The sequence below is a fragment of the Drosophila busckii genome, chromosome 2L (assembly GCF_011750605.1).
Source record: "Drosophila busckii strain San Diego stock center, stock number 13000-0081.31 chromosome 2L, ASM1175060v1, whole genome shotgun sequence".
NCBI lineage: Eukaryota > Metazoa > Arthropoda > Insecta > Diptera > Drosophilidae > Drosophila > Drosophila busckii.
This window is the reverse complement of record NC_046604.1, coordinates 1,043,502-1,062,204: the sequence shown is the minus strand read 5'-3', so window position 1 is coordinate 1,062,204 and position 18,703 is coordinate 1,043,502. Positions and strand designations below refer to the sequence as shown.

Genomic DNA, 18,703 nt, shown 5'->3' with positions numbered 1-18,703 from the left:
CTTAAAATGAGAGCAACTTAATTTAAGACGCATTTTAAATGCTCTATAATAAAATAAGTCAAACAATACAAATAAATGTGCCATAAATTATTATAAAATATAAAATAAATTTTGTAAGCTGTTTCAATGCTTTTTTATAAATATAGCTTGCATCAATGCTATCAAACTAATTAGTTAAGTCACTACTAGTGGCAATTCCAAGAACTGAAACAATAATAAATTGCACATTAATTAATTTTTTAACAAGTATTAAAATATCAGTGTTTTGCCATTTGAACTTTGCTTCAATTGAAAGTGTGCTGCTGCTGCCGCTGCTTTCAGAGCGTAGCCCCGCTTATCTATTAAATATAAAAAAATCACAGACTCAGTCTGTTGTGTGTGTGTTTGTGAATTGATTATATTTGTTATGATCATCGCTATTTATTTGTTGAGCTGTTGCGTGCAAGTTTTAGTTTAGTTCGAAACACAAAATGTGCAAGCCGCTTTTAATATTGTTGCTCAGTTTATTGGCGCAACAAATTTGTGCTGGCGAAAGTTCGTTGGGCGCTTTAAATTTACAAACGCAGCTGCATAATTCGTTGAATAACATTGAGAAACTGCAGGCTATATACAAAAATGAAATCGAAGAGGCGCTAACAGTGAAACGAAACATGGCCATAGAGTCGTTAATAAAGCAACAAATAAATGGCGATCTAACAAAATGTAAGCATGAGAATAAAGCGGCGCAAGAACTAAATCGCATGTACGCGGATCAAATCACAGGCATGCAGAATAAATTGAATACGTACATAGCGGAGGTGGAGGATAAAGATCATCAGCTGGAGCAGGCAATGGCTATAATGCATGACTATACGACAACGATTAAAGAGCAGAGCAAGCAGATTGAATTATTAAAATATCAGCTAATTATGCAGGCTGACAACAATGAATTGAAAACAGGAGGAGCAGCAGCCGCCTACGCCGAGCCCAACAGCTGTTTGGCATTTGTTAACTCAACTGGCGTACATAGCATTAAAGTAGATGCTGCTGAGCCATTTGAGGTGCTGTGTGATGCACAGTTAGCTGGCTCAGGCTGGACTGTGGTGCAGCGTCGCATCAATGGCAGCGTTAAGTTCTACAGAGATTGGTCAGACTATAGAGCAGGCTTTGGTGAATTGCACGGCGAATTCTTCATTGGACTGGACAAACTTTATCGCTTGACTAATGCGCAACCGCATGAGCTTTATGTGCAGCTAACAGACTTTAATAACGATACAGCGCATGCTTACTACGATCGGTTTGTTATAGGCGCAGAGTATGAGAATTATGCGCTCATCGAACTGGGCGAATACTCTGGCAATGCGGGCGATGCTCTGCGCGATAATGAGCAGCAGTCGTTTAGCACTTTCGATCGGGACAACGACAAGAGCAAAAACAATTGCGCGCAGACTTGTTTGGGTGGCTGGTGGTTCAACAATTGCGGTCTAAGGTGCGTTTATCCAGCAATTTAGCTGCTTATCACTTAACTTTGTTTTCTTGCTCAGCAATTTAAATGGACAGTATGCGCATAATGATGATTATTACGACAGCATGGAGTATGGCATATATTGGGATGAGTGGCATGGCGCGGGCTATACGCTACAAGCAGTGCAAATAATGATTAGACCAAAGCCTGCTGCGGACTTGAAATGAGGCAGCGCATTGGAATTACAAATTTATACGCTTGGAGTTAAGTGTTTACTTGTTTAGAGTACGCGCATTAAATTTAGTTTTATTAACAAACACTCTTAACGTATGCGTAATATTATCAATTGCTACTCTGTATAAGTTTGTTAGCCTGTCTGTCAGCTGAGCTGTCTACATGATTGCCCCAATCAACGCTTGTGCTCTTTTGATCTGTTTAACATTTATTGGCTTTGACAGGCAATATACAAATCAATAGCAGCAGCAGCAGCAGCAGCAGCAGCAGCAGCAGCAGCAGCAGCAACAGCAGCAAGCTAAAAATACATGCATGTGAGCAGGCTACAGACTTGAGCTTGTAACGTGGCAATTTGTCATTTATTATAATACAGGTTGACGTGCATTGGATATGCACTCTGATGTTTTGCCCAAAATAATTGACAGCATGTATCAATAACAATAAATGTATGTAGATTTTTTAACAATTTCATTGGCAAGCAAGCTATGCTTAATCAAAGTATTACACTTGTATACGTTGCGTATACGTTATGTAAGCTGGTTTGCGGTTTAAATTGCAATTGATATTTCGTGAAAGTGATGCAGCAACCAGCAGCCAGCACACACATGTTGTATATACAATTAATCACAAAGGCAATATACAAAAAATTCAATTATTCATACGCCATGTTAACCCAAAAGTGTCGCATAACCGCAAACAGGCGGTAAACAAGAAGCAATCGACAAACCAAAAGAAGAAATTGTTTATATATTGACAGTCAGTTGTTTGTGCAAACACGCGGAAACAATGAAAATCTCATATGGAAGCGCAAAAAGTATTTTTTTAAATGAAAATTTTGAGCTGCGAGCTACGTGATATTTAACCAACAATGTAAAGAGCTGGCAAAATCGTTTAATTCAGCAGCAGACTAAGAGCAAACGAAGTGTAAAAATGCTTGCGTGCGTGCGTAGCGCACTTACTTCTGATTATTTGCAAAAATATGATGTATAAAATAAATAATATATGTAAATGGTTGAAAGAAAAACTTGCGTGGCACCCCCTATGCTGTTTTTTTATGCAGCTATTCACACGTAGTCAAGCACAAGGGGTGCACAACTGTTAAAGTTCAAAGGCATTAAGAACTTGGTATAACAAATATCAGCAGCACTAAAAGCAACTGCAGCAACTTTAAGCTCTGATGCAGCAACAATAACAAATCAGCGCCAAAAAGCGCAACTGCAATGAATTATTTGCACCTGCTTCTATTTATGGCAGTTTTATTTGTATTTTTCTAGCTATATTGGTGTCAAGCGCGGTTTTTCTTTCGTTTTGTTAGCAACCAAATATTATTTTACAATTTTAGCGAGCACATAAAAATGATAAATGTTACGACAACAGCGCTGCAAAATATTTTGTGTGTTATCTTTGCAAATACCAAAGTGATATTTATATTGGCTAAAGCTTGAAATTTAATCCAAACTGATAACTGTTGCACTCAATAGAAAATTCGTATGGTTGACAATTGAGTACGCACACTTAGCCACGCAATTGATTAAGAAGCCTTGTAAATATGCCCATTCAAAGTTGCTTTCAACTTTCATGGCAAACAGCAAAAAGTTTTCGCATAAATTTGCTCAGCGCTGCGAGAAAAATGGATTTTATGCACTCGGGCAATAAATATCTTTATTAGATTGTCAACACGAAATGGAATTATTGAGCAAAAAGCATTTCTTTTCGTTTGTTAATGTCTATTATGCTTTGATGCCCACAAAGGCAAATTCTGCGAATTAAATTGAATGCACGCACATTGTTGAAGGTGAATTTAATGTATATGAAATACAAACACGCATACATTTTGCGTAAAAAGGCTTCACTGTGACCACGTCCAACAGGCGTATACGTGTTGTGGCTTAGCTTCGGTATTCAGCTGGCAGACAAAGAAAGCTAACAAATTATCTTCAATTACCATAAAGGTGAGCAACATACAAAAGCTGAAGCTGAACCTTTTGTGCAAATAAAAGCAAACTGCTGATAGCTCAAATTCTTAGAAAATCGCATATTTCTTTTTAAATTTATGCTGCATTATTTTTAGTGTTCTTATTGATGCTTTAGTTAGGCACATAAAAGATAATTTTGTTATTATTAAAGCTGCAAGCTCTTACAATTTAATGCTGAGAAATTGAAAGCCAATTGAAAAGAGATTAGGCCATAGCTACCTTTGAATAAAGACGCAACTATGAAGCGTTTAATCTAACAGCTGGCAGTTGTCTGGCTGCGTTCATTATGTGGCAATTGTGTTGAGGCTACACAGCTGCAAAAAAAAGGGAGAGCGAGTGAGAGTGAGAGTCAGCAGCCAACTAGTGTTGCCATTGTGCCATCATTAGCTGCGTTTTCAGCGCAACAATCAACAAGCGCAAGCTCAAACAACCTTTTTGCAATTGTTTTTTGCCAATTAGTAGAGAGCTGTTTATGAACTCGAGAACGTGCGGCCGCATAACGTTGCCGACGTGGTCAACAGCGCTTGAGAAATGGTTTTGGTCTAACAAGTGCTCACTTGAAAGCTGCATACGCATATAAAGAGTCAAAGTGTGCCTAGTTAGCCGCTATGTAACTTTATTTTATTAATTATAGCATGCTCAATTGTTAGTAACTTTAATTTGTTTATTGCATATAACTAAATGCACATGCAGCTTTAATTAGCCAGCACGTAATTGTTATATTTAGGTCACTCGAGCAGCTATTTTTGCAAACAAACAAATTCTACTTGACTTGCCAGACAGCTGGCAAATTAAACAGGCAATCATTTTTTTTTTTAGGTGCGTTGTGGCACAAACAGTTCCATTTATTTTCAGCTTTTGCGCTTATCTCGCACTTCACGCACATTCCATAAATTATTGCATACTTTTTGGCATAAGTCTGCTTAATACGCTATTCTCTATTTTTTTATGCTTTCCCACCCACACTGATGTCATCGCAGCAATGTAAACAAATCTCACGCTCGATTAACATTCAAGCGTAGCGCGCGCTTAATTGGAGCAAGGCACAAATGCTTGACAGCTAAAAAACAAAACTAAATGTTTGTGCTTTGCAAATTATTAAAGTTTTTTATTATGAAATAAACTTTATGCTTTTGCTGCCTATCTGACGCATACATAAGCAGCTTAATTGACATTGCTTTTTAAACGCATTAATCGTTAATTACATCCTTTGTGGCTTAAACTCTTTGTGGCTGTGTAGCTTGAGCTAAATTTATTTAACAGTTCGTTGCCCTCCAGGCCTGAGAAACCAATCAAATTAATGCCAGCGCCTGAGAAATTACTTTTAAGCATTTGATTAATAACATGGCAGCAATGTTAAGTCGTCTGACAGCGTCTGACATAATTCAGGCCAAGTAATAATCTACAACTTGTGCGGCGTGGGCGCACTTTAAAAAGAGAGAGCGCTGTGACAAATATTTACAAGACAGAGTGCGGCTCAAGCGGTGAGTAGACAGCAAAGCAATCAAAACTGTTGAGTTTTTGCTTGACTTCATTTTTGGTTAAGCTAAAGACAAAGACTTTAGGTTAAACTAACAAAACTGCACTGTTGCCAGAATTTCCTGAGCTAAAATAGCTAGATTTAATTAAAAAAATTGCTATAAACAGCTAAACACGAAATTAAAAATGCTAAAAAATAGCTAAAATTCTTTTCTATGTCAAATTAACAATATAATTCTTAAATTGAGAATAAAGTAATGAAAAAAAATGATTTTTTTTTAATTAGTGTAATATTTACTTACTTAAAATACATCCTATCAGTAGGGCAGCTACAAAAGTAATCCAATCACTTTTTAAATAGTCAGATATCTAGCTGATAGCGTTCTATAAAATGTAAGTTTTTTCAGTTTAAAAGCTACTAGATCTAACTATTGTCTTGCAATAAAAAAGCTAGCATGGTAACACTGCATAACTGTAACAAACTCAACTAATGCTAAGCTAAGTGCTGCAAGTTGCTATAAAACAGTGTTGGTTAACGTTTGCTTAGACTATTTCAACTGCAAGCCAAGCTAAAAACCTAAAGTTCCAAAGTCTTTGTTGATCTTAACTAACATAAGTGTTGAACTAAACGTCTGCTTAGTCTCTTTCAACTGCTCTCCACGGATCTATCAGCAGAAATTTTCGTCATTTGTCTGTCAGCTGGGCAACAATTTAATGCGTCTGCAACAGACTGACTTGGAATGCTTTAAGAGTCGAGCCGTCAATTCAAGATGTATGTGTATGTGTGTGTTAGTTAAAATGCAAGCAACGTAAGAACGAGCATACTATCTTTCGGTGCAGCAGCAGCAGCAGCAGCCACTCAAAAGTTACAGACTCGAGCCTTGGTGGGGCCACGCAAAAAGGCCACAAAAACGGCGCATAAAGACAAATTGCATAAAGGATAAGGCAAGGACGAGCAAAATGCAGTAAAGCATGCCAGAGCGACGCCTGCCTGTTACTCTTACTCTGCTCGTTCGTTCCTTCGTTCGTTCGTCCGTGTGCGTGACTCTGTCAGAGGCAAAGCAAGTCTTAGCCAAAAAGCGAGCGCGGCAAGACGAGCAGCAAGGATTTAACAGCATTCGCTCTCTCTCAATTGGGACACACTGTCTCGGTGCTTTTGCTAGCTCTCAATAGCAGCCACAATTTAATTCGTGCCTGCTGACATCCATTCGGGAATCCGCAGCGTAATTGACATTTGATTAACGCAGCGCACAACCCCAAACGCCCCAAACACAGACTCGCCACCCACAATTGACAACTGTGCTAAGAGAGACAGAGAGAGAGAGAGCAACAACGTTAATCACATCAGCAACTGGGACACAGACACAGCCATAGACAAGAGAGTGAGATAAATTGAAGGCGTAACTCAAGGTGAAACATTAGTAGCGCACCCACTGTGGTTGGGTGGTTCACGTGGCTTGCGCAACGCCATGGCCAGTGTCAAATTTTAATGAGTTTAATGGCACCACAACATAATGCAATAAAGTATACAAAATGGTATTTTAATGGCTGCAAATGTTTTTTAATTGCATTACGACATTAAATGGAGAAAAATTACAGCAAAAAAAAAAAGTAATGCACAAAATATTTGTGTAAATAATGTGCTGCAAAATTTATTTATGCATTGATAAATGTTTTAAAATTGTGCTTTTAACTAAATTAGGTACTGCCTCTAACTAATGCTTCAGCATTTATAGCGCTGACCCTTTTGCTTGTCTAATTTATGGCACAAGGTGCAAGGCAATAAATTTGTTCAACTAAAATTTAAAGCACATCAGCTTGTATTATTTATGGCTGGCCACTATTCGTTTTGAAAGTTATAGAATGTTTGCAGAACTTTTGCTAAATCTGCTGCTCAGTTTTGGTTGGTTAGCACTAATTCGTAACAAAAGCCGGAAGAGGAAACATTTCTATACACACACAATAGCGTACGCTCTACCCAGGCCAGACCAATCATAAAAATGGAAGCAATTTCTCGCAAGCGGAAATGCTGTTTCAAGTGGCAGCGGAAGAAGAATCTCGTCCAAATAGCCATTGCCTCTCCATGGAGTCAAAAATACAATATGCTTGTGCAAAAAGTGCACTGGATTAGTGGCTGTCAAATAAATTAGTTAATAGAGCTATAAGACAAGAACTTAACAAAAATATTGCTAAAAATCTGCAATTTATTTTTCATAATTGTTGAATTTTTGCATTGCAAACTTGTTAGCTCAACAATGGCAATTCAATTGCAAGGCAAATATATGCAATTTACTATTTACAAGCATATGTTTATATAAAAAAAACAAGCAGCAAACGGAAGCTTAAAAATACATCAAATATTTGCGCGCAACAATAAATCAAAGCAAAGCATAATACAGTTTGCTTGCAACTTTATAAACTGATCAATGCCAAAATGATTCGCATACTTAAAGTAAGTTAATAAGTAATTGCTTAATCATGTCAACAGCCCACCCACAAATGGCAATTGGATTGACTGGAAATATTTGTGCGCGTCAAAGCGCCACAGACAACACAAATTGTTGCCCTAAGATAGCCAAGGCCAACTAAATGTCAAAGTGTAATGTCTAATGACTTTGGTTACACATCAAATTAAGCAGCTTGAGCTTAGTCGATTTACTTGGCCATTACTTGAAGCGCATTAGCCGCTTGTCATGTTTGACCTTTGATTTAACGGAGGGTGAACATAACATGTGAAACATTTGCTACTTAATCGCTCGTATATAATTCAACAATTTGTAAAAAACTTTGGCAGCAACGTTAATGTAAAAGTTTTCAGCAAGCAGCAGCTGATATCAAAAAATTGTTAAGTAATTTCTTAAGCTTAAATTAGCTTTAAAGCAATTTGTCAGCTGTATATAAATAAATTAAAAAAAATTATGCCTTAGGCGAGCTCTTTGCAAGTTATTAACTTTTCAATTTTGCGTTTTAAATATGCAATGTATATAAATATTGAATTTGTAAACATTATCGCATCAAATGGCGTTTACAATGCCAATCATATGCCATTGATGTCGATGGTATTAAAATATTATGCGCGTAATAAAATTAAAGAAAAGCGAAACAACAAATTATAATAAATTTTAAATTGCACAATGGGCGCACCTTTTACACACGCACACATACACATTGTATTTATAGTTGTAGCTGTATAAATGCATTGTTTTTTTTTAAAGCAGTGTAATGAAAATAGCAAACTGACAAATAAAAGTATTTTTATTTGTGCGCCTTTATTGACGCGCTGCAGTTGCAACATGTGCGGTTTATGAATGTCAGACGGCAAGTGATCGACCAACAACACACACACACATACACATGTAAAAATGCAGCAAAAAAAGTTTTTATGTGCAGTTTTTTAAAGTTCAATTTAAATTGCAAACAAGAAAAAAATCTGAGCTGCTTTAAATCAATATTTATCTTTTATGCTATATTGTTAATTAACTGACCAGCAAATTGAAACAAATGACAACTATTTAGCTTAATTTATATACATATGTGTGTGCATAATCGGCACTTGTGGCCACAAGCTATAAGCTGTGAGAATTATATCATTTTGATGATTGATGCTCGTTAGCAAAATATTTATGTCAAGTTGATTGGGCTTGATAAATTAGCTACAAGTCAAATGTCAACAAAGACAACACTAAGCTTGGCATTGATTGATTTTGTTAAGAGACAACGAACATAGCTGTAATTAGCTCAACTAATTGCTTGACATTGGCTGAATTTAATGCTTTAAGTTGACTTTAAGTCGTGCAGTTTTTGCATAATAATGTGTGAGCTAAGTATGTCTCGTATACACGCTATTTATTTAATTAAGAATGCCCATTTAAAATGCAATTAAACTCAATGTAAGCAGCAGAGCAGCGGAAAAGCCGCTCAACGCTGCAAAGCTGAAAACTTGCTGGCAAAACGAGAAGCAGAAGCAAAATAAAAGGCCACACACACACAAATGAGCGGGTACAAAATGATATTGCAGCTCCAATCGAGTATGAGCGCCACTCTTCGCACACACACACAGAGTGCAATTGAATTAATTAATTCTTAAATATATATGTGTGTCCAACATATATATTTTTTACTCTTCTGCCTGTCTCTTGCATGCAAATTTATTGGTTTTATTGTTGCTGCTCTCGAGTCGCACACAAATTGAATATATAATAAAAAAAAGAAGTAGGGTTTTCATTTTAAATTACAATTGGCATTAATTGCTGCAGAAAACCTCACAAAAGCCGACTAACGAACAGCTATGTGCTGTAATAACAAATTATATTTATTGCAGCAACAATCATCGCTCAACGCTCACGCTCTGCTTTGAATTAATTTTTTTGCTCATTTATTTGCACACTATGCATGTTAGTTAGTCAAAATGTATAATTATTTTGTAGCGTTCACACCTTAGCTTATTTAAATAGAGTTCAACGCGCTTGGGCGAAATAAAGCTGCGACAGTTTGCGCTGCACAAAGTTTTTTGTTGAAAGTTTCAAGTCACAGCTGCGCGCATTTTTGTGGGTAGTTTGCTTTTTTATTTTATTTTCTTTAAGTTTAATGACAAATTTACAGCGCAGTTGTAAAATTATGCAAATTTTATTTTTTTTGACAGCTGCACAGGCAGATTTTGAATTTTTTAACAGCGCTGTTTTGTAATAAAAGCGAATTTAGACGCGATTCAATTACATGATGCGCTCGCCCATAAAAGTATGCAATACTTTTCAGCAGCAGCAACAGATTTCGACAAGTGACAGCGACGAATGCAAGGCAAAGTCGGCTTTACGACTTTTAAGTTTGTACCTATGTGTGTGCTGCTTAAGCTGCTTTCTTGTCTTTTGACTTTTCATTTAGCCAGCTTAAGGCTCTGACACTAGTATATTCGTTTGACAGGCTTGGCTTTGTCTAAGTCCTTCGTATGTGCTGCAAGCACGTTTCAGTTGCAAGCATTCAGCTTAAATATCTTTGACTTTAAGCTGAGCAGCATTTTTGACTATAAATTAACATAGTAACCCCATTCAAAACTTCAGCTACAGCTACATCTGATGAGAATTGCCAACCAAGGAATAGTTTCTAGTTCATAGTAACACATATAAAGTTTATTGCATGCTGTGCTGCAAATTGTTGCTAGTTGCTACTGCATAAATTATTCTTATTAATTTATGAAGCTGTGTAGGGCTACACAATTGAAATATGTACTCTATTTGGCAACTTGCTACAGTTGCCACAGTGTTGCTCTTGATTAGCATACGGCCAGCTGTTCCCAGCTGCGTTGCCATTGACAGTGCATTGCCTGTGGGGGCAAATAAAAAATAATAAGAGCGCGCTCACATTTAATAATTTAACTTGATTTCATATTTTATTCAGTGCATGTCTGCTTCACAGAATACAATATTGCTGATGCTTCAGGCATTTCAGCGAACAGCAGTCCTCAGCAAAGGTGCACTTTGAATGCAGACTCTGACACTTTTCCATCATTTGTGCGAACTGATGCTGCAGGCGATATTAATATTAAATTAGCCTACAGCCTGTGAATTATTTCAATAAATCAAGCATATACCTGTGTCATATTTCGTGTGCGACTCATCAATGTCAGATCCAGCGGCCTAAGTTTCATCGCTTCGCTTTGCTTAACGACAGTGCTGGACTTAAGTATTGGCACAATGCGAGTTGTTAACTGAGAGACTTTTGCTATATTGCCATACCCAGCATTAACTAATAAATTTAAAGACAGCAGCGTAAACAGCACTACGCTTAACTTTGTATAAAGTTGCATTTTGATTTGTAATTTTTATTTCAAGCAGCAGCAGCTTTTATACTTTTTGATTTAGTTACTTTGACAGCTGCTTTCATTAACAACAATATTTATTTCAATTTGTTATTGAAGCAACTCAATCAGTCAGTACGTCTGCTTCATTATTATTTTCTTTTGACTAATAATTCAAATATCAATTTCCTTTGCAGTTTTATGTTTTGTTAAAAGTGCATGCAATGAACATGAAAATTTAAATTTAATTATTACTCAACGCAAAACTTGCCACTGTGCGTATCGACAGCTCTGAGTTGAGTGTGCGGTGTATACGAAAATCAAATTGAATGTAACCGGAAATTAATTTCCTTACAAATTGTAAATGAAATGCAGTTGCTTTGAATTACATTCGATTGCTTGCTAAATATATTTTCTTTTTAGATTTTGCCACTGCTGGCAAATATATTCAATACTCTTGTCAATTTATTTGGCATAGAATTTCTCTTGTAACATTTTTAATCAAACTGCCAAGCAAATAATTTTGCAAACCATTTAAAGCGCGTTAAGCTTAAACCGCATCTAATATTTTATAGACTTATGTCAGTTACCTGTCGTCCATAAATGACAAAGCTGATTTACATATTTCTATTTCATTGTGCCAAACACACAGCAGGAGTTACTGGTGCGTATGTGTAATATAGTCCTCATGCTGCTTCAAAAAAAAAAAGGCTTAAGCTCTAGCAAATGTTCATGCGAAGTGTTCATATATTTTTATTATTTTTTTTTATATCAAACTAGCTCAGCTAAAGTTCTTTAAGCTACGACTTTAGCGCATAGCGAGCCAATTATAATTCACAGCTGGCACCGCATTCTTCTTAATTAAAAACAACACCTTGGCGGGCCAATTTGTTGTTTGCATCGTTGCATGCTAAGGAAAACTCAAATATGGCGTGAACAAATGAATGCACACTGTAGTTGAAGGCTGCAGGCCAAAGTGAATGAGTAAACAGTCGACTTGATAAATAAGTGCATTAAATACTATCCGAGCTAAGCTCGAGTGTTGGCAGTTATTTATTTAAAGCAACATGTGTGTGTGTGTGTGTGTGTGTGTGCGTGTGTTTGAAAAATTAAGTGTGCTGCGCTTGAACTTTTTGAGTGTAAGCCAGGCGTATGGTCAACCCGTCGGCTACTTGATGTGGCTGAAAGTAAAAAGCTTTCAATTAGCTCCTAACCCAAAAGCTTCGCTTTCAAACATAAAATTTTGCGATCTATGCCACTGCTACCAACAACAGTTGACTACAGCTTAACCATGTCAACCACTCAAAGTTCGACATGCAATTAACGCAACTAATCTGTGCCCCAGCGTCCGATGCCATAAAGCTGCAGCTCTAGATCTTACCTAACTTGCAGCTGCAGTGTTGTAAATTCACTGTCCAGGCATAAATCCCACACTCACACACACACGCACACGTGGCCCCCACCCCAACATTCATTAGCATGCAAATTTGAAATATTTCAGCTAGCAATCTCTACTTTCCACACTCACACAGCCATAGCAACTGCACTTGCTGTTCATACAAATTTATCTGCTCTTTTGGTTGCAACCGCTGGCGCTAACTGCATCAACTCGCACGACAAACTTTGCGTGGCCGTATTTTAGGCAAAAAGCAAAGTTGCCTGGCTGGAGCCATATGCAGTCGGAACTATTTATTACAAAGCCTGCCGAAATATGCTTAAGTGCATGTGCAATCAATTACATTTAATACTAATGAGCTGAGAGGTTTCCTTTTTGAAGGCGACACACACACACACACACATTGCTCCAATTGTCAGGCAACAATTTTCTATTCGATATGTCAATCAAACTTGCTGCAGATTTGTCAGCCTCACATTACGTCAATCAGCTCGTGTGCCATATCAAAAACTCTAAGTCGCTGCGACTTTATGAAAACAAAAACACAGCTGCGCCTTCAAGCCTTCAAGCAGGTGTCAGCCTCTATCAAAGGGATTTACGCTTACGACAGTTTTTTCAAGCTACAAATCTCAGTTGACTTATGTGTAGTCATGTCTATTTATTTTAAATCGCAGCTCATAATTGCAATATACATTGAAGCATAAACAAAGTGTGGCCAATGTATTGCTTGGGTATAGGGGGAAAAACAGAAGTAGGAATAAATCAAGGGATAGTTGTAGTATTCGATAGTCTAGTACGCGGAGCTATAGTATCCGATACTCTGGTATTCGATACTCTAGTACTAAATATTCTAATATTCAATACTCTAGTATTCCGACTCCTAGCTCGAAGCTTGAGTAATATCTTCTATAATATATTTTTATTAGTATCAATCTTTTTTTAGCAACATATATAAATCTTATATAAAACAATAAACACACTAAATATTTCTATATTTTAATATCTATAATTTTATATTAGAATAAAATATTCCATTTACGTAAAAATATTATAAACAAAATATATTGATATCCAAAAAAAACCATACAAAACATTTTCTTAAGTCTAATTGTAAGACATGGATTTGAATTTGAGAATATTTGAAATTGAAAAAGTCAAGTATTTCATATTTGGGTTAAGCAAATCGGAGATAAGTATATTCTTATTAGAATAAAATATTCAATTTACATTAAAAGGTTATATAAAACAAGTGGACAGGTTAAAGTTGGGCGCCACCAACTTTAAATACACCTTTGACTAGGGTAAATCGCAAACAAAAACACGCATGCAGCTCAACAAAACACATACACCACTACCAAAACAGATAACGCGTCAACAGCTCGTTTTTCCTCGCCTGTAGCGTCAGCAGCGACGTCCGCCGCTTACGCGTCGGGCAGCGACGTTTGTATTGGCGCGTCAGCACGTTGCACCCGCTGTCTATATTGGAAATTGAAATGTGAATAATTTCTAAGTTATTTATCCGATCGTTTAGAAATTTTCACAATCGGTCATCGAAAACATGACAAAGCAATTTTGTGATTTATTTCAGATTTTTAAAAAGGTGTAGGCCCTTATATATGTGTTTTTTTTTCCGATTTGCGGGGGGAGGGGGGAAGGAATAAAAAAATAAATAAAAGCGTAGTGTCCTGGAGTATAGGAGCACCTACCATACCAATTGCTCTAGCTCTTATAGTTGCTAAGGAACACGCACTCATACAGAAGGACATGGTACAGACGGAGGAACGGACAGACGGACATGGCTAATCGACTAAGCTCGTCGAGCTGATCAAGAATATAAATAGTTTATGGGTCCTGTCACGCCTCCTTCTCCCTTTTACATACATTTGAGCAACTTCAAAATACCCTTTTTTCCATTTTTTCCAAAAATGTCAAAGTGTATAAAAATATATACGCATACAAAAATTTTGATTGAATTTGAGAATATTTATTTATATATATATTTATATTTATAGGTCAAATACTTCATACTTAATATTAATATATTCTGACATCGCTTCGCCTTGAACTCGAGCTACTCATCCCATTTTTTTATTCTGTGCAGCAATTTTGCTTTTCATACAGACACCAAAGTGCACTAAAAACAAAAAGCTTGAGGCACTTTCAATTTACTCAACGCAATAACAAGCGAGACCATATGCAAAGCTTATAAACGAGATTGCGCTTGAATGTAAATGGTCGCAGATATTAATTTATTTTTACTTGCATATGCATATGATGAGAGATATGACAACGCTAAATCACCATGGGGACGCTCTGAAGAGAGCTTTTACTTCAAGTGCCGCCTCGCTACGCAATATAAACTTTTGGCTAAAAACTCCCAAAGCGCACAACGCATTGCTTTTAACAGTAGCAAGCATATATTGCTTTAAAAGAATTAATTAATAAGTAGATTTTGATTAAAGCAATGTGCAGTTGTTGTTTTCATAAATTTCACAACAGAATTTAATCAGAATTTTTTTTGCTACGCACAAGTCAACTTGGTACACTCGCAGTGCTCACACAGCGGGAGTTGCTTTCAATTTCAGCGCATAATTAAAAGCAGCGCAGAGCGCACTTGTTGACCAGTTTGGCCTCTGGCCTTCGTCGTCGTCGTCGTTCGTTGTTGGCACTGCTAGCGGGCAGGACAATGCCTGTTGGCTGTGAAATTAATAATGCAAGTTAAGAATGCACTAAAGATGTGGCATGGCCATTAAAGTGATTTATAAGGCTTTAAGTTCGAAATATAAACAAAGCAAATGCAGGCTACAAATTTAATAAATTTAGTGCAAGCTAACAAGTTGAGCTAATTTACGTTGAGGTCTCTAGCAAATAAGGTGTCTTAGTCTTATGCAAATCACAGGTGGCTCATGCTCATTATGTGTCTGGCTATTTGCCAAAATGTTGCTGCTCATTGTGCCACAGTGCGTATACACAATGTGTCAATGCTGAGCTGACACAACAGTGTCGACAATTGTTTTTAAATGTTGATACGTTTGCTCATAAATATTGAATTATCTGCGCCTATTTTGGGCTCAGTTAATCAAATGCAATGCAATGTTCTATTCTCAGCAGCTAGGCAGGCTGTGTTGTTGAGTGCTTGAGCCAAGGACACAGGCGCCAGCACAGGCTTGGCCAGTTGAGTGTTTTGTGCACTTGTTTACGCAGTCAACTGTTGACTCATTCACTGTTAGCTGGGGAGGGGGTGGGGGGGGAGGGTCTGTTCCACTTCTCAGCGCATTCATTCAAATGCGTTTTTTATTTGAATTTCACTCATTGCACATTCATGCGTGTAGGCTTTTAACTTTTTAAGGCCCTGACCCACACACACACACACACAAGCATTAGGCCAAGAGCGTTTTGCAGTTTGTTAAATCACATTTAGAGCTCTATTTATATAGTGAGCGAACAAGGCTAACAATTTCACGTTCCAATTGATACAATGATATGTTTGCTTAGTCTTAAATTTGTAAGCTATCTAAATTTATATGCACAAGCTACTAAAATACCAAATTGCAACGCCAAAGTGTTGCAGCTGCTCTTGCTCAAACTTTTGAATTGGACTCTGGGCATTACCTTGCAGCATCTGAAGCAGCAGCAGCAGTTCTTAAATATGGGCATATGTGAACATGCAGCAGTTACATGGCTCAAAGCTCACAGCTCAAACTCGCTGCTGCCTTCAACTTTCTGTAAGCTGTGGCAAGAAAAAGTTCAAGAAAATATGCAGTCCACGCATAAATTTTATTTGCAAATGTGCATTGTGTGCTGCATTCATGATGAATACCAGAAAGTTGTATAAATGAAATAGCCACAGAGCTAAAGGCAAACCGCAAATTGTGCCATTTTTCGAGATCCGGCGCTGCAATGTTAAACGTGTCGAAAAGACAGCCATTAACTAATTAAAAAGTTCTTAATGCAAATGAGCTTCATTTGCAGCGTTCAAATGCGCGTCTACAGTCGGTTGAGGCACTTGCGGAGCCAAGAGGCAAGTCGCTTGGAAAATTATGAAACTGTGGTCACTCGCCTGTGGTCAGCTTAGTTCGCCTTTTAAACATTTATTCTTTAAAAGCAACTTTGCTTAACTATCGTCTGACTTGCTTTACACAAGCAAAAATTATGACTTCCAATTCTTTAAATTAAAAGCTTTAAATAAAGTCGCATGATTATTTTTATAAACGAAAGCAGACCATATTCTAATTATAAATAAATAAATGTATTATTTGGTATAAGCAAGTTTAATTTATATTACATAATGAATAAATTGCTATAGCTTTCAATTGCTAATTGTTTTCGAATTATTTGAAATGATTGAAAATACTTCAAAGTTTATTTTTGCAGTTAGAAATAATTTAATTAATTTTCTGGCTTTTGAGGAGTGCTTACATTTTTTAATAATAAAACAAATTCAAAATCACTCAAAGATTGATACTGCATTTAGTTAATTATTATAGTCATTTATTTATGTTATTTAATATTCTCAGGATGTAACTTTCATTATACAAATTGCAGGCTGATAATTGTATTGAAATACTTAGTTACTTATTGATTTTGTTTAATTAGGAATATAATCATGATGTTCAAAAATAATGCTATTACCTTTTATTATATATTTAGAGCAAAAATTTATAATTTTTTATGTATCCCAATAATGCAAAATCTTTCTTAGATCGAGCTACCGCAAATAACGCAAACATTTTTTTATTTACATCATATTTATCATTGCTTATTAATGCTTGTTGCAATTTAAAACTTAAACTGCAACAGTATATGAAAGAATATGAAACACAATAAGTTTTTTCACATGAAAAGCACAAAATTTTTATCAACAGTTGAGCGCAAGTGTCAGATTAGCAGCCAACACATGCAGTTGAACACAATAAAAAAGGGAATTCCCTTGGTTTTTGATGATGCTGAGAGCAAGCGAAAGCAGCCACTAATTAGTTCTACTCGTGCCTGCGGTACAAAGTGTTTGCTGTAGTCGCATCCTCAATAGTCATCGCAGTTTGGTTTCACATTTGGACCAAGGGCAAAACTCACATCAGTTCTATTAAATTAGCGTTAATCTCTGGATTTGTTTGCAACGAATTAATTATTTTTGCACTTGCTGCTTGTGGTCTCTGTTGTTTGCACACACACACACACACACAGACATTTATTTTATTTGCCTTAAGGGTGTTTTTGTTGGCTTGCCAGTTGGCGGCTTTTTGGTCTGTGGTCTAGGCGGCGGCTGCTGCTGCTGCTGCCAAGCACTTAAATTTGGCAAAAGTCCAGTTCATTGCGCTTTAAAAAACGTTGGCAACAAACAGAAAATGCGCTTGCTCTTAAATTTGTTTGTGCTTTGTTTTCACGTCATATGTGCTAAAGTAAAAAAAATGTAATTTAGGCACAAGTTCAAACAAATGTTGCATTTGTTGCTACTTACGAAGCATTTCTAGCGCTCTTTGAAGTGCTGGGCAGACTCGGTTCGCTAGCAACAGCAGAGCTATACGAATTGGATATTGTTGGAACATCGCTAAGTGAGCTCAGATTGACAGCCAACTCCTCCTCGCAATCCATAAAATCATTATTATTGGGCTTCTTTTGAACTATTGACTCACAGCTGGAATATGAAATTTCACTATTATCGCTGCCAGAATCGACGTTTGCATTAAAATCAAAAACTTTTTGCACATCTTCGGCATGCGTGGCGGCATAGAAATGATTGTTGCAATGCATAATGCTGCCCGCGTTGACGCAAGATATCAAAATGTTCTTCAGCTGATCGCCCAGCTCTCGGCGCGTCTCATTACTGTCCTTTGGCGAACTGAATTGTGCAATAAGATCCTGAAACGTAACTGGCTCGACAAACTGTTTTAAATAATCCACAACTTTTTCAGATTGCAAACCAGCGTTGGGTGCCATATTTTTTGTTATAGAAAATTTACGCTTATATTTCAAAATAATTATATGTATGTGTGTATTTTACAGTGTGTGCTCGACAATTGAGAGTGAAATGAAATTAAGTGCAGAGTATGCTTTTTAGTAGCTGTGCTTAGCTAACTGTGTTTACAAAAATTGAGTAACTTACGCATGCATATCGAGCGTATACGTAATTTTAAAAGCAGCAGCATTGACTGTGACTTGAGCTTAGGCTAATTATAGTAATCAAAGCTCATAAACTTTTGCAAAGAGACTTATAGCTAAATTACATAATTAATGAATTATTTATTATTACTATATACGATATATATTGTCTAAACATCCGCATAACAGTCTGCTTGCTACGAAATTATTTTTAAGACTAAATGTTAAGCAGCAATGTTGTGATAGACTTAACAGAAATACTTTGCTTGCTTTTAGATCAT

General features: G+C 36.7%; 3 protein-coding genes across 3 annotated transcripts; 1 reads left to right on the top strand and 2 right to left on the bottom strand.

Annotated features, from left to right (window-relative positions):
* Window positions 1-443: 443 nt before the first annotated feature.
* On the top strand, window positions 444-1,761 carry LOC108595812 (fibrinogen-like protein 1). The gene is made up of 2 exons (XM_033294150.1): window positions 444-1,468; window positions 1,524-1,761. Exons 1-2 carry the CDS (start codon window positions 471-473, stop codon window positions 1,669-1,671), a joined length of 1,146 nt encoding a protein of 381 aa, XP_033150041.1. The 5' UTR covers window positions 444-470; the 3' UTR covers window positions 1,672-1,761.
* An 8,749-nt stretch (window positions 1,762-10,510) lies between these two features.
* LOC108605724 lies at window positions 10,511-10,980 on the bottom strand. The gene is made up of 2 exons (XM_017995520.2): window positions 10,721-10,980; window positions 10,511-10,653 (listed from the first exon to the last, which is right to left on the bottom strand). The coding sequence occupies exons 1-2, from the start codon at window positions 10,934-10,936 to the stop codon at window positions 10,540-10,542; spliced, it is 330 nt and encodes a 109-aa protein (XP_017851009.2). The 5' UTR covers window positions 10,937-10,980; the 3' UTR covers window positions 10,511-10,539.
* A 6,171-nt stretch (window positions 10,981-17,151) lies between these two features.
* LOC117134853 lies at window positions 17,152-18,334 on the bottom strand. Its single transcript, XM_033294066.1, has 2 exons — window positions 17,782-18,334; window positions 17,152-17,717 (listed from the first exon to the last, which is right to left on the bottom strand). Exons 1-2 carry the CDS (start codon window positions 18,258-18,260, stop codon window positions 17,681-17,683), a joined length of 516 nt encoding a protein of 171 aa, XP_033149957.1. The 5' UTR covers window positions 18,261-18,334; the 3' UTR covers window positions 17,152-17,680.
* Between the last annotated feature and the right edge of the window lie 369 nt (window positions 18,335-18,703).